Source organism: Mytilus californianus, unplaced genomic scaffold, assembly GCF_021869535.1.
Source record: "Mytilus californianus isolate M0D057914Y unplaced genomic scaffold, xbMytCali1.0.p SCAF_8, whole genome shotgun sequence".
NCBI classification, from domain to species: domain Eukaryota; kingdom Metazoa; phylum Mollusca; class Bivalvia; order Mytilida; family Mytilidae; genus Mytilus; species Mytilus californianus.
In genome coordinates, this window is record NW_026262734.1 from 27,843,533 (window position 1) to 27,857,260 (window position 13,728).

The following is a 13,728-nucleotide window of genomic DNA, read 5'->3' on the forward strand; positions in this document are numbered from 1 at the left end:
TATACGATTCAGTTACAGGGGAGGTAATGCTGTCGCTAACGTAAAATGTTATTTTTCTCGACGTCAAACTGTGACATATCGGGAAATGATGCATTTTTCGACTGATTTTTATCATTCAGACTGATTTAACTTGAGAACGAGCTCATGGACCCCTCTTTTTTAAAATGACATCTGGCTTGATTATGTATAAAAGATTATTTGTGCAAATTTTCATGAACAAATCATCGTTGATTATTTATTTTTAAATTAGATAAATATACAGCAAAAAATGACGTGTTATTAGTCATGAAAAAGTGATAAAAATGAATTGTTTCCAAAGAATTGTTACACAACTTCAAAACACACTTATGAAGAGAAGATATTCCAAATGTTTTTTACAAAAACCCGCTTTCGTTTATCTTTTGAAACAAAAAAAAGCTAGTTATGTCCAAGAAACCGAAAGTTCAGTAAATGTCTAAAATTTCTACCCAATTTATCTCTAATGGTAGCACATAAAGGTATTTTTTTTATTACATATTTGAATTCACTAGGTGAAAAATAGCTGGTAAGCAACATTTCGTCAAAATTCACCATGGGATCAAAACTGTATCGTATGTCCTTAACTATAAACAACTGTCATACAAGTTGGAGGTATTAAATTTGCTAGCTTTAAAACCAGGTTTAATTTAGCATGTTCTTCAGAAAATGCCTGTACCTTGTAACGAATATAACAGAGTTGTCTTCCATTAGTATCGTCGGTTGACAAAGTCGAGCGTTTGATTTTGTCAGGTTCTACATGACTTCCCCTTTTTGAATTTACCTTGGCGTCCAGTATTTCTGTGAGTACTTTTTTTTTAAATCACTTATCATATGAACAAACAAATACTTATACAAGTCAGAAAATTATAAAGATATATCGTTCCTAATAGAGTATTGTAAAACATTTACAGATGTACAATATCTTTTTATAATTTTACCTTTAATACAAAGTACTGTTTTATAAATTGCTAGGTATGATTGCTGTATTTGGAATCAAATTGATATATATAAATGCATTTGTATTTTCTACGTTTGCCAATTTAAGCATGGTGGATATTTTATTATTATTTAATATTTTATAATTATTGTACTTTTATATTGTTATACATTTGATGAAATTAAATGAACATAGTTAGAAGTAGTTATAAAGATATCGAAATGTGATAATATGAAAAAAAAAATTGTTCAATCCATTTTGTCTTATCAGAAAAGACGTAATTTTGGAACCACTAAATCACATATTTGGTAAAATGGGGTTTTCAAAGACAGCAAAAACAGAGGGTGAGGTCGATTGATGAATATGTCAGTCGTCACATCTGTAAATTATTTCTAAAACATATAGATTTTTTTTCTATTCAGGCGAAGTATAAGTAATTGGGTGGGATTTTGATGAAAATTTGTTTGAATTTAGAACTCGTTGAACTCCATCTTAATATCGAAAAACTGACATATGCAGCATTTATACTTTCAGAGATACTATTAATTAAAAATGTGTGAAGTAGGTTTAAAAACGTATAGAAAATACGTAAAAAGCGGCAAAAAATAGTCATTTTTCAATTCAAATTACGATCATTCGAAGTTCCATTTACATAATTTTGTTTTTAAAACGATATATCAGTGCTTTGAGCACTTCAATTTAAATATGCAAATATTAGGGGTCGTCGTATTTTTTTTTTTTGCTGTCAACATCATTCAAGTATTTTGGTTGTGTAAAAAATAACGTTTTTTAAAGCAAGCCTTTTTCTCTCTACTTAATTCTACTTTAAAATCTTAAATACAATTATTGATTTAGCTTTGACATCTAAAATATAACAAAATCCTTATTGAAACACCAGCAAGTTTTTCATCGTCTCTACAATTGACTGTTTGAACATTGCATAATGAAAAGAAACGTTATAAAACTAAAATGATTTCTTTTTATTTGAAAGCACGTTTGATGCGAAATTTGATGGTATTTCTGATATTTATGAAAGTGTGTGTGCATGTAGAATTCTTTTCACTGCATCTTCATATGGAAACTCTTATTTATGTTGCATTTATACTTCCTGAGATACCAATAAGAAAAATGTATGAAAAAGATCTATTATACATGCGACACGACGTTACGGTTATTTGTTTGTTTAAGGCTTTTTCAAAATAGAAACAGTGAAACAAATTTATATGGATAATATTTCTCAATTGTATAACAAAACATATGACAATAATCTCGAATTGAACACATCAGAGATTTTATAAATTAACCCAAGTCTTAATAGCTTCTTTCATCTGCTGTTAACTTTCTCCGTATAACAACCGCACATTTGTTGTGACTCTTCTACCATTTAATGGTTGTGGATTTCGATAGTTGTTTATCAGATCCTCTGATCCTTTAAAATGATTCTTCCCAAGACTATGGAATTGGTCTAACTACAAAAAATAAAATAAAGAAATAAAACAACTGAAGGAAATAAATTGATAAATGTTATCGTAAACGTAGTATAAAACAAATTCTTACTGGCAAACACACTTCCTAGAAAACAAAGATCATATCATAATATAATATAAACATAGTCTCAAATCACTGTTTATGCGCTTTATTGTCTGTAGTTTAGTATAAACATATTTTGTTTGCAAAAGTAGCAACTTGAAAATGGATTGGACACAAGTTATAACAACATCAGTGACGTCCTCTCCCTATACAAATATAAACACAAAATGCATTTAGAAAACATAATAGGAATGCACTTAATACAAATTATATATATATAAAAAAAATACAATATAATATGAACTATTCGATACGACTGGACTAGAGTGAAGTGTGAGAAAGTAGGAATCAGAATTTTAATTGCATGTTCTGAATCTTTGTATAATGCAGACTCAAGTATTTAATTTTGTCTGAATATATATATATATATATGTAAGACTCAGATCGACGTCCGTTCCTCAAATCGACGTCCAAATCTGACGGCCAATTCTATGTTACTCTAATCTACGTTTTGTTTTTACTTTGTTCTCAAATTGACGTCCAATTCTTGGCTTTTCTGATCGACGTCCTTTTTTTATGGAATCGCCGTAATGACGTCTCAACTCAATTAAAAGACGTCATTCATGGTTCAACAATGGAACAAAACACAGTTCTTAATGATGAATATGTTTCAAGAGAAAAAAGGTGAAAAAAGGAATAAGCGTGAAAGATCCAACCGCCGAGAAATATTGGGCCAACATGCCGTTTCATAAGTAAATAACTAATGCAAAGAAACAAAACAGCAAACGGGGACCTACAACTTAAACTTGAGTTATCCACAAGAGTTGTGATGACCGTTCTGCGTCAATATTTCAATGACCAAGATACATAATCAATGTTCAGGATATCAGCTGATTTGATTGTTTACCATAGGAGATGCGGGAGTAAAAATGAGTTAGTGCATATGATAAAAGAATACCACATGAAAGACCACAAAAAGGCTGATAAATCTATTAAGCGCTACGGATCACAGTTTTTGCAGTTGCAAGAGAAACCGTGTGAAGATTCTAAATTGTACATGTAATATGATGTCGGTAGTTGTCTTGTTGTCATTAACTGATGTTGGTCCTTTGATTTTGATTAAGTTGATTATTTGGGAAGGGATTCTGTTTTCTTCCTTCTCATATACGTCAACTAAGTCATTGTGACTCCTTATGTTTAAAGATATAAGAAAACAATGAGTTTTTCTAAGCAATTTACACAATGAAACAAAACGATTACTGAACATTACTACAGATAATATAAATAATGATTAAACTTATAAAGAATTATTAAATGATATTGGACATCGATTAAAGGACGTCTTTTTGGTAAAACATAAAGTCACACTGGACGTCAATTAGAGGGTCAAAATATTTGACACTTATAAGAGAATGTGACGTCACATATGACGTCGATTTGAAGAAAGGAAGTCGATTAGATTAGAGATAGTTAATATTAATCAAATTAGCTAAGACCCAGAGTAACAGACTTCAATGTAATCATTTATTATGAACTCATTGTGTGTTTATGAAAGTTTATTTCGGAATTAATTGAAAAAGAAAAAAAATATGACCGATGTCCTTTAGTATTGCTTTACATTTTCATCTAAATGTTTCTCAGATTTTTCATTAATTTATTGTTTTATTAATTACCTGGTATTGTGAAATATAGATGTGATTTACGAATACAGTCCAAATGACGCTCTCGTAACATGGTGGCGTTGTCAGACTACCAGAATATCTGTAATAGTATGTAGTTTGTGGGAATAAATCTGTCAAACTCAATGCTTTTATTATGACACTATCATCTAAATTAAAATAAATATTTTTATTAATATTGTAATGATAAGATCTAATTTTTTTTACTGTATTTTGGTTAACAAAAAAACATAAGACAGCCAATATATTAAATATATTTCAATTGTATTATTAATTGGATATATTGTTTCATACGTAAAAATCTACGCTTTTCAAACTTAACATTTGTCTTACGCATGTACATTGAGTCTAATTACCGTTTGACTAGGGATATCACCAGAAAGTAGATCATGATGTCTTTGCTCAGTCACCTCTTTGAAAAATTACCATTGAAGGAATTAAAGCTTGACATCCGGGACCACTGCTGCATGAAATGTTAACAAAAAAAAAGAATGAGCTTTGAGAATACCGTTTTGTCATATATTGGATTTATTAGCATTTGTATCCCCAACAATCATCTTTTCCGCTTGATAACTCACGCATTTTCACCGAATTTTGCATGGTTCGATGGTGACATTTTCTTATTCCCGGTACCCGGATGCTAAGGTTGTTGCTGCTTGATGAGTATTTAATGTCACCGGTATGCAATCCTAAACAGAGTAAGGATTTGTGTATATAGTATTACTATACAAATCTTTGAGAAGATTTACTCTTTTTTTAGTAACGTAAATCACCTTATATGTATCATTCCTTATTTTTATTAACTACTTTAAATCAAAGCGCTATCTTTAATACACATTTGTAGTAAATCAACTTCATTACCCTAAAGGCCAATTTCCATTCGTCTATCAGAAATTGATATCTTTAATTGACATGACTATTGCATCTCAGAAATTTTTCAATAATGCTGACAATTACATTGTTGTGATTCCGATAATGATTATCTGTTTGATATGTCAAATTTCGACAGTCTATCTGTCGATCATTTGTGATTTTATACAGAAGTTTATCAGGCACGAACATAATAAACTGGACTAGGGTCGTGTCAATGAAGCTGTCTTGATACTAGGGCTAGTCTTATGATGATCTGAGAACACGTCTTTCTGATTCAGGTTAACGAAAGACTCCTAAGATAATATATGTCCTAAATTTAGTCCTAAAGTTAGGATATATACATGGGTGTTGTAGGATGGTCTTAGGATATTCCTAAAAGATACGATGTCCTATGTCTCAATAAAAACATCAAATATGGTCTTCAGTCAGTATTTAAAGAATTTATCTTTGTGTAGACATACTATCCCATGTCTTCTCCTTAATATTATTCGTCACCAGATTTGATGGCTTGCTTAATAAAAATCCATTTATGCTTATTTACATTGTTAAGCAGAATTTTATAATAATAATAATTTTCTTTATTTCAACGGGAAAACACATTTAGTCCAAAGACTAGTCTACAATTTAATACATATATTATAACATAAAGTATAAAATTCAATAATAAAAATACTAATACAAATATCAGACTATTATACCGTTATTAGAATTTAACAACATTTCTTCAATCTGTGGTTTTCAGAAGATTCAATTGTGTTACATTGTTTTAAATTTGTGGACAAATTGTTCCACAAAATACTTCCAGATATCAACAAGGAGCGTTTATAGTATTCAGTTTTACTTTTTGCAACAAAAAGATATTGCACGTACTTGGTCTGATTGTTCCAGAACTAACCTGGTCCACATATTTAAATACATTAAGATATTCCGGAGTCATTTGGTGAAGTACTTTAAGAACTAAAATTGCTTTTCTTTATACAAAATAATCTGAAATGGGCATCCATTACAACTCTCCAAATAGTATGTTTGGCGATGTCATATTATTACGCTCATTGAAAATAATTCGTGCTGTCCTTTTTTACGCTTAAAAATTCTATCAATATTAGCAAAAGCTTTTTGCATTTGACCAAATGATACAACAATAATTAAAATGTGGAAAACATTTTAATTTCGGTTTCAGAAAAATGTAGCCTTCTTTTCTTACTACATGTCCTAAGGCTGATATTCAATACATGTAATGAAATCGAGTGCACCTAAGGACAAAACTAGTTTATATAGCTTAAATTGCAGCACGACAATAGTCTCTAACAAAGTTTTGTGACAATTTAGTTTAGTTGTTGTATGAAATTTATTCATTATTTTTAATAGTATATAATAATGTATCTATTAGTATTACGATTTTGCGTTATTTTGTTTTCACAAAATATGCAGTTCTATCCCAAGATTTACATATCTACTGACATACATTAAAATATATTCAATTTAATTCTCTGCATAATTAATCAAATAAATGTTTTAGGATGGTCGTAGGACAATCGTAGTTAAGACTGTCATAAAAAAGCTTTGGTTTACGTCCTAGGACATGTCTCAGACACGTCCTAAGACCCTTCTAAATAATAGGATACTTTCATTGACATGGCCCAAGGAATGGATTATCATTCACGACAGAAGTACACGTAGGTGGGCGCAGGACATTTCATCGAGAAATCTTGAACTACTAGGGGACATCTTAGCGCAGACATTAGAGCCCATTTTAGCGCAGGATTAATCCGTTCACCTGTATTTTCGATAGCCCATTTTAGCGAAAACCTACTTGGTTGAATAACACTTACCATACTAGATCAATGAACAGTAATTTATGCTGGCTTAATGTTTAAGTTGTTTGCATTTACGTTTTGGTTAATCATGGAAATAAATGCTGTTGGATTAAACAGAGGAAAGAAAAGTGTAATATGTGATCGCTACCGTTATAGAATAGACAGAATATTGAAAGACCAGGAATAGCATGGATACTATCATCTAATGGCAAACAACAATATATATCAAAATAAAAGGTATAGATGAAAGTGCACTTCAATCTAGACAAGATAAAGAGAAGGAACAGTCCCTATTACACTTTTATGAACAGTATTGTACAGGAGGTAAACATGGGTCCATTATCTACGTTCTCTACGGTATAAATTCCAGGCTAGAACAGACTTGTAACATTTGAGTTAACCTTTTAGACTGTTAGTGTTGTACTTTAATGGACATGATATTTTTTATATTGTGCTGTCTTGATTCTATCAAAATTTATTATCCTATAACGAATTAATTTCTGGCCTTAAAATGAGCATTGGTATTTTCCCTTTTCGCTAAGATAAGTTAAAATCTTTCGCTAAATCGGGCATTGATAATTTCACTTTTCGCTAAAACGGGTTAAAAATCTTGCACTAAAATGGGTTATACTTTGGCGCTAAAACGTACGATCTTTTTCGTAAAATGTCCTATCAATGCGCTCGGTGTGCTTATTATTCTTTATTTTGTGTGGTTTTTGTCTTTACTTCTTAGTGCATTGTATCTCTCACTGCTGTGTCTATATGTGTATGAAAAAATAATGTGTATAATCACTTTGAACATGTTTAAAGGCTACCTACTTTTGTGTTGAATGTTTCTCAGATTACGTATAATGGATTCAAACTCATCGTTGTAGTCGCCGACCTAAAATGTTACAAAAATAAATAGTAAATAAAAATATTAATTGTGATCGCAGATATTATTGAAACGCAATGTGCACGTGCCACTGTAGAAAAAGTTCGAATGAACGGTGATGATAAAGAGAACAGAAAATGGTCAAACTTTATATTGTAAATTATTTATTATTTAAGGACATGACATTAACTCGCCGTTGAATACGTTTCGGTATATGTGAAGAACTAAATTTAAAGCGCATTTCTGCTATTCCATGTAAATCATTAATATTCGGTATTATTTATCACAATAAAAGGGGATTTTCCGTTCGTACAGGTTTTTGTTAGAGGATTTTGCAGAAAGTCTGTAAGAATATTGAAATATATCTCATTTATTAAGTCGGGAAACGGTAACTTACGCTACCTGTAAATATAAATGATAAACAACCTTTGTACTTTCACTTACGTCAATGAAAAATCCCAAGACCGCCAATCCGTTTGTGGTATTCATGGCTTCTTTGACACTTTTAAACTTGTCAGAATGCATCACAAGGTGCATCTAAAATAGAAACAAATATATAATTTTACTTCCATTTCTGCAATAGTTCAATAAGTGCAAAGTATTTTCTAAAATAATAAATTGTACATGAAAAAAGGTCGTTAACACACTGCCAGCCGGCGAATGACATTTTAGCGCATAAATAAGACATTTAAGCGAGAGAAAAAAATCGTACGTTTTAGCGCAAAAGTTTAACCCATTTTTGCGCCAGATTGTTGAACCATTTTAGCGAAAAGTGAAATTAGCAATGCCTATTTTAGAAACAGAAATTTATTCAAAGTAGAATCATTATACTTAATCTATATAGTTCCAAAACAGAAAAACATAAAACAATCATGTTCATTAAAGTACAGCACAAAATGTCCTTAGAGTTAACTCAAATGTCACAAGTCCGTTCTAGCATTGAATTTATATCCCAGTGAACATACGTAATTGGCTCTTGGTATTCCCCCTGTACAATACTGTTCATAAAATTGCGATAAAAAAAACTTCGCTCTCGTTATCTTGTCTAGGTTGAATATTGTTGTTTGTATTTTTATTATAGTATCCAGAAAAATAATCAAATATTGTACTTTTATTTCCCGTTAGTCTCAACAACATATATTTCTATGTTTAACCAAATTGTAAATCCAAACATATTAAGCAACCATAAATTACTGTTCACGGTTTTAGTATGGTGAGTATGGTCCAAACAGGTACGTTTTCGCTAAAATTGGCCATCGAAAATATAGGTGAATACGATAAAATGTCCCCTAATAATTTTATTTTTTTTCTCTTAAATGTCCTGAGCCTCTGCCAACACCAAGACATACCAATACATTAACTTTTTACATTTGGAGCACAATACAAATCGGTAGCGATGATTTTTAAACTCTTTTTCTAAAACACCGCTTAATAAGAATTTTCCAATTGCACTTTACTTGTTATTTTTGCAGGGGGGATACAAGGATTTTTCTGGGTTTTTTTTTCAAGTTTTACTACGTTTAAGGATGTTCGCTACTCTGTTTCAAAATAACAAGCTTTTTAAAAGACTGTTATAAATTGATAGTATATGAATAAAGGAAATAACAAAGCAGAAATAAATGAAGGGTCTTTTTGCTTGTTTTCGAGATATAAGCCATTGAAAATTTGGCGGGAAATGATTCTCTAGATTTTTCATATATATTTAACATAGGCACATCATTTTTTCTTACAAAAAACTATGAAAAAATAACAAGGATTTTATAAGATTTTTAAATATGGCTTTTTAGACTATATGTAATAAAATAATGAAAAGAAAAGTAGGGGTTTGCGGGCAAAATATTTATTAACACTACATGGATAAAACAAGAGGAGCGAACATCCTTAAGTAACACCGTCAATTATATCATTTTCGTTTGCTAAATATAACAAAACAATTTCACCCACACACTTATAAAATGGGGCAGGCTTAAGATGTAGGCTATGTTGCAGATCATTGTTAAAGACAAGTCACCATTCACTTTTCAAAATATAAAAAAAATCCTTAATGCAAATGATATACCTCCATTGAAGAATGTCTGCCATTTATTTTATGTTCTGATCCTTGGCTGTTGACTGATCCCCAATGAAAGTGAAATTGAGATACATTATATGCCCCTGGAAGGCTGCCTCCAGTAACCCTTAGTCTTTTGTCGGATAAATGGACTACAACTGCAAGATAGAGAAACATAATATTCTAAGGCAGTAATTAAAATGTATGCGAATGTTACTATCCGCATCCTTCATAATTCCAAATAAAAGAAGATGCTTAAAATTTGAAATAGAATGCTGGCAATCTTAATTAACAATTATTTTATTTCTGAAAATGTTTTATTCTTACTTAATATGCCCTCTCTTACCACAAATATTTAAGTTTTCTAGTTAGAAAAAACTAATCGACTATGAAAAAATGTTGGTTTCAATACATGTTCTGATTTGAATTTTTGTAAGAGAACCTAGATATATATGGATATTTTTTTGGGGAATAATAAAAAAAGAATTCAAAGAAAATCAAAACACGACATTTATCAAATTAAAATTCGACAGAGTTTGATAAGCTTAATTCGTTTATGTGAAAGGCTGTGGAGGTTACAATCTCTCTAACTAAACCAAAGTCATTTTAGACTAGCACACACGCCCTTTGTTCGTTTTATTTAAAGAAAAAATATTACAAGACAAGACAAGAAAAGACAAACGCTTTATTCTAACATGACGTTCTTCAAACGCTTTGAGTACACACCCGTGGTAAAATATGAATATATTGTTTGGGCTGTTCCGATCGTACTCCCGCGTCATATGCTTTTTTATGAATGAGCTACCTACGGAGCCCTGTTGGTCTCACACAGATTATAAAGTGTCTTTTAAAGTCCTGCGCTGAAGATGTGTAAAGTCTAACGCTGGAGATGTAAAGTCTAGCGCTAGAGATGTAAAGTCTAGCGCTGGAGATGTAAAGTCCAGCGCTGAAGATGTAAAGTCTAGCGCTGGAGATGTAAAGTCCAGCGCTGGAGATCTAAAGTCTAGCGTTGGAGATGTAAAGTCAAGCGCTGAAGATGTAAAGTCTAGCGCTGGGGATGTAAAGTCTAGCGCTGGAGATGTGTAAAATCTAGCGCTGGAGATATGCAAAGTCTAGCGCTGGAGATGTAAAGTCAAGCGCTGGAGATGTAAAATCAAGCGCTGGAGATGTAAAGTCTAGCGCTGAAGATGTAAAATCAAGCGCTGGAGATGTAAAGTCAAGCGCTGAAGATGTAAAGTCAAGCGCTGGAGATATAAAGTCTAGCGCTGGAGATGTAAAGTCAAGCGCTGGAAATGTAAAGTCCAGCGCTGGAGATGTAAAGTCAAGCGCTGGAGATGTAAAGTCTAGCGCTGGAGATGTTAAATCAAGTGCTGGAGATGTAAAGTCAAGCGCTGGAGATGTAAAATCAAGCGCTGGAGATGTAAAGTCTAGCGCTGAAGATGTAAAGTCAAGCGCTGGAGATATAAAGTCTAGCGCTGGAGATGTAAAGTCAAGCGCTGGAGATATAAAGTCTAGCGCTGGAGATGTAAAGTCAAGCGCTGGAAATGTAAAGTCCAGCGCTGGAGATGTAAAGTCTAGCGCTGAAGATATAAAGTGTAGCACTGAAGATGTAAAGTCAAGCGCTGGAGATGTAAAGTCTATCGCTAGAAATGTAAAATCGTGTTTTATAGCGTGTTGCAAATAAGGATGCAAGAAAGGGATCAACTTATTTTTGTGTATTTTCACCTTGGACTTAATTACAAGGAAATATTACAAATCCTTAATGAAAAACACAGGATTGGCATTTCTTTGTGTCACCTAAAAAGGATGTTGGCTAGCTTTGGATTATACAGAAGGAAAAATTACTCTGATCTACTAGACGTAGCCATGTTTATTCATGAACAAGTACAAGAGTCCGCACAGCTGAATGGATACCGCTGGATGCACCTAAAATGTTTGCACAGTGGACTGACCGTAAGAAAAGAACAGTGCGACTTTTAATGCGTGCTTTAAATCCTGGTGGTGTTAATAACAGATTGAAGCGAAAACTTAAGAGACGGGAATATAATGGTCAAGGGCCAAACTTTATATGGCATCTAGATTCTTACGATAAACTGAAGCCTTTCGGATTTTGCATTAATGGATGCATTGACGGTTACTCCAGATTTATTGTATGGCTACATGTTAACAGAACAAGCAGCGACCCTCGGGTAATTGCCGGATATTATATAAAAGCTGTTATAAGAAATAATGGCGTACCGTTGAGAATGCGCGGTGACCTAGGGACAGAAAACACACACACAGCTCAGATGCAAACGTTTTTCCATCAAAATGATCATAGGAATACATTCATATATGGTACTAGCCAACACAACCAGCATATAGAAAGTTGGTGGAGTGTACTTAGAAGAGAAAATACAGATTTCTGGATCTCACTGTTTCAAACTTTCAAGAAGGATGGATTTTATACCGGGGATTTCATCGACAAAAATCTTCTCCAGTTTTGTTTCATGAAACTTTTGAAGGTATGATAAACATATACTATGTACCATTACTATCTTTAATGTTCTATTTGCTGTTCAATGGACAACCAACCATTGCATATCCTACTGAGTACATGTATCATTATGTAGTACAGCTTGATTTTATCATTTATGTTAATAAATAGTATTTGTATATATTTGTTCATGCATTGACTTGTTGACTGACTCTGACAGAGTATACAGTATGACAGTACTTTGATTTTCTATTCACTTGGGTATTTACATCCTGGGTATTCTATTTCTTTATTCTGATTGGTTACTCTGTGAACTCCTTTGATATTGAGGCACTCTTTTCAAATTCTACACAAGAGATATAGAACACTGACACTTTATTGTGATTTATAGATATTTATTCTTCTTATTCTGGAAACCATTCTTTATATTCAGGTCAGTTATATTCTTTACATTAGTATTTGATGCATGTATTTCTGTATTTTTATCTTGGTATAAAAGATATGAATGTGTTATGAAAATGTGTATGAAAGTCCACTTTGATTCCCATGAGTATGAAAGAGTTCATATTTTTACTTTAAGTTGGTATTTGCAAGACAGAAAGAATATTACAGTTATTATATTATTTTTCATATTTGGCTGTTATTAGATTTCAGCATAGAATATTGTCTTGCATTGAGTTTAACTATATTATTTACTAGTTTTGACATTTAGACTTATGAAGTCATATTTCTTTATATTCAGATTCCAGTATGTGAAGTATAAGAGTATACAGTAACTTTATAGAGGAGCACTGCTCAGCCCTTGTATTATATACACGGTAAGCTGTGTTCTGTGTTTACATGTTTATTTATTTACGTGTTGTCTATTTGTACTTATGTGTTTTAATTAATGCGTGTCTTGTCTGTGTTTGTAATGTGTTATTGTTTAGTTTACGAATATTTCCGAATAGAATAGTGTATCAGAATTGATTACTTTAGATAATGATCGTTGACACAAGGTGTTATTGATATCTGTAGAATTGCATATTGAACAGTTACCGGAAATAGACTTTGGTATAGATGCTTATGATTTGTAGTAAAACATACTTTATTAAATATGGTATATTTCGAACTGAAGTTAACTACTTGGATAATTTATATTTTATTTTATTAATATGGAGATTATAATTAGAGTTATCGTTCTTTGAACGTATGTATTGTGTCTTATTGTGTGTTTTATATGTTACAGGGTGTTTATTTGAGATTACTATAATAAACCAATAGAACCTTACTCAGATGTTATTTACGCCCAACTTGATGAGTCTACAATTACACAAAATGGAAAATGTATCTATGAATGTAATTTTTCAATCCGTTTACATAACCAAAATTGATTGTCTCTAAAATTTAAAAATGTTATAATTAGATTGTACAATTTTTTATTTTATAGAGGGAATTCCAGAATGTCGTAGATACTTGGAACCATCACAAAATC

The 13,728-nt window shown here is 31.8% G+C and overlaps 1 protein-coding gene and 1 long non-coding RNA gene across 2 annotated transcripts in view; one reads left to right on the forward strand and one right to left on the reverse strand.

Annotated features, from left to right (window-relative positions):
• Positions 1-1,837: 1,837 nt before the first annotated feature.
• Positions 1,838-13,728, reverse strand: part of LOC127712466 (carbonic anhydrase 1-like) — a 47,116-nt gene continuing 35,225 nt past the window's right edge. Inside the window, exons 5-9 of the mRNA XM_052218912.1 lie at positions 9,788-9,936; positions 8,173-8,265; positions 7,674-7,737; positions 4,159-4,313; positions 1,838-2,424 (exon numbers count right to left, since the gene is read on the reverse strand). Of these exons, the coding sequence (XP_052074872.1) occupies positions 2,290-2,424; positions 4,159-4,313; positions 7,674-7,737; positions 8,173-8,265; positions 9,788-9,936 (596 nt within the window). The 3' untranslated portion in view covers positions 1,838-2,289. The remainder of the gene's footprint in view (positions 2,425-4,158; positions 4,314-7,673; positions 7,738-8,172; positions 8,266-9,787; positions 9,937-13,728) is intronic.
• Positions 12,388-13,524, forward strand: LOC127712469 (uncharacterized). The gene is made up of 2 exons (XR_007987097.1): positions 12,388-13,072; positions 13,483-13,524. It is a non-coding gene; the product is annotated as an uncharacterized LOC127712469 (long non-coding RNA).